The sequence below is a fragment of the Asparagus officinalis genome, chromosome 8 (assembly GCF_001876935.1).
Source record: "Asparagus officinalis chromosome 8, Aspof.V1, whole genome shotgun sequence".
Classification (NCBI taxonomy): Eukaryota; Viridiplantae; Streptophyta; class Magnoliopsida; order Asparagales; family Asparagaceae; genus Asparagus; species Asparagus officinalis.
In genome coordinates this window covers 98,473,474-98,476,062 of record NC_033801.1, presented here as the reverse complement: position 1 = coordinate 98,476,062, position 2,589 = coordinate 98,473,474, and the positions used below count along the sequence as shown (strand labels likewise).

Here is a 2,589-nt window from a genome sequence, read left to right as displayed (position 1 = left end):
CTGAACAAGCGGTCGGGTCGGGGAAGAGAGACTTCCAGGGGGGCGCAGCTATTGCGGAAGAAAGAGCAAGGAGAAGAGAAAAAGAATATCTTATATATTATAATATATATATCATATATATATATAGAGAGAGAGAGAGAGAGAGAGAGAGAAGAAATTAAGGTTTTTAAAAAATTATTTAAAAATAATAATAATCACAAAAAAATTAGTTAATTACGTGAAAATTATCTACACATCAAAACATACCAATTGCAGTATTACAACTAATAATACACAACAGTAAAAATAATACAAGAAATTGCATAATTAAACAAGAATAATTAATAAAAATATAATTATTTATATTTAAAATTAAATAATTATGGGATAATTATCCACATAGAAAAATATACTAGTTATACTAATACGACAGGTAATATGCAACAGTAGAATTAATACAACAAATTATACAAAATAATATATAATATTAATACAACGTATTATACAAAATAATATGTAACATTAATAATAATACAACGTATTATCCAAAATAATATATAACAGTACCGATAACACAACAGATAAATTCCATAAATTTTTACTACACTAAATAAATTTATAATTATCAAAAGGGAAAATTGCTTGGGGGAACCTAATTAAATTAGGCCATGCATCCCCACCCCAAGCCCAAAGACCATAACCAAAAAGCCCTAAACTTGAGAGATATGTGCTACCAACCCCCAAACCCACTGCCCAAGAAAATCTCTTCCCAATTTATCCTTCTTCTTCCTAATTTAAAGCTGCTCAAGCTAATGTTAACGCTCCTCCACCTCCACTGCCTCCACCGGCGCCATTTCTCAACCTCTCCCTCCCCGATCCTCTCCCCCTCCGACCCCTCTGCCGTCCTCACCTCCAAGCAAAAACCCCTCGCCGCCCTCGCCCTCCTCATACAAATCCCCCGCGATCCCTCCCCCTCCTCAATCAAACGTCGAGCATGGATGAAGATGAAGAGCTATGCGAGAAACCATGGCGCCGACACCATCGTCCACCATGCCGGCCAGGCCGTCGCCGGCGGCGCCAACATTTTCCAAGATCGCATGGTATTTTTTCCCTAATTTGCACTTTAATGCCCAAAGTTTGACCATTAAGTGAGAAAAGAGAAATTTTTGGGGGGCATTGAAGTGCAATAAGCTAAAAAAGATAAAATTTTCGTAAAAGAACTGTAATTTTATTTTTTTTGAATGGTTTGTAGGGAATGAAGAACTATAGGAGCTTTAAGCAGACAGTGAGAAGGCTGGAAGAAGCTGCGATGACTTGTAGAGGGCATGAGAGAGTTCAGCTGCTGAGGAGATGGCTGGTTGCTTTGAAAGGAATTGAGAAGGCTTCTGATGAGAAGAGTCCAGAGCAGGCTCAGTCTTCTGATGAGCCCAACTCCCCTAATTCTACTAATTCATCGGAATTATATGGTGTTGATGATAGCAGGACAGAGGATTTGTACTGCAGATTGCTATGTTGTTAGATTAATTTGTTGGTTCTTTGAAGAAAATTAGGTTGTAGGTTTGGAGAGTTATACTCCATTTGATGGGTTGAAATCATTTGGGGGATGATTTTGATATAATAACAGCTCAATTATGTGTGACTTTTGGTGCCCATATGTGATATTTTAGTATAATGTGTGACTTATCCTGCATTTAGTCACATTTTTGTATTTTGTGTGACTTTTGTGGTTGTTACGTGACATTTTAGTATTCTGTGTGACTCTCGGGGCCCATATGTGACATTTTAGTATTCTGTGTGACTTTTGGGGCTGTTATGTGATATTTTTACATTCTCGGGCCCATATGTGACATTTTAGTATTCTGTGTGACTTTTGGGGCTGTTATGTGATATTTTTACATTCTCTGTGTTATATTCTTGTTACTTCTGTGTGACTTTTGGGGCTGTTATGTGATATTTTTACATTCTCTGTGTTATATTCTTGTTACTAGTTATATATCCTGCTATTAAGTGTTATGTTATATTTCTACAGGTATGATTATGACATACATGCGTATTTTTTCATCAAGACGATCCTCGAGGGAAGGGAGATAATGAACGTTGAATCCTTGCACATGGAGTCGCATATGCTACGAGTAGGACTTGCTGCTCAACTCATATGTGAAGGGCGTGAATGGGAAAAAACTACGGTTGAAATTAGACAGTGATGATCCAGAATATTTTTTGTACTTTGGGGGTAGTGATGTACCTATGATTGAGTGGAAGTATTAGACTCTACATGTAACTGTAACATTTGTTTAAACGCTATGATGTAAAGGATAACTAGTTTACTAGTTGTGTGTGACATTTGTTGGATTGTTGTGTGAGCTATATGTGAAGATATATGACCATTAGTATGATGTGTAACGTTTGGGGCTTTTATGTGACGTTTTAGTATGGTGTGTGACTTTTTCTTCTTGTATGTGATATTTTGGTATTCTGTGTGACTTTTGAGGCTGTTATATGATGTTTTAGTATGTTGTGTGATTTTTGCTCCTTGTATGTGACATTTTGGTGTTCTGTGTGACTTTTGAGGCTGTTATGTGATGTTTTAGTATTCTATGTGACTTTTTA

General features: G+C 36.5%; 1 protein-coding gene across 1 annotated transcript; it reads left to right on the top strand.

Annotated features, from left to right (window-relative positions):
* On the top strand, nucleotides 978-1,500 carry LOC109821586. The gene is made up of 2 exons (XM_020387761.1): nucleotides 978-1,079; nucleotides 1,232-1,500. The coding sequence occupies exons 1-2, from the start codon at nucleotides 978-980 to the stop codon at nucleotides 1,496-1,498; spliced, it is 369 nt and encodes a 122-aa protein (XP_020243350.1). The 3' UTR covers nucleotides 1,499-1,500.

Excerpts from the sequence above, each read along its gene's own strand:
- LOC109821586 (XM_020387761.1), top strand. The coding sequence starts at position 978 with ATGAAGATGAAGAGCTATGCGAGAAACCATGGCGCCGACACCATCGTC. Across the intron at positions 1,080-1,231 it reads ACATTTTCCAAGATCGCATG|GGAATGAAGAACTATAGGAG; the intron begins GTATTTTTTCCC and ends AATGGTTTGTAG.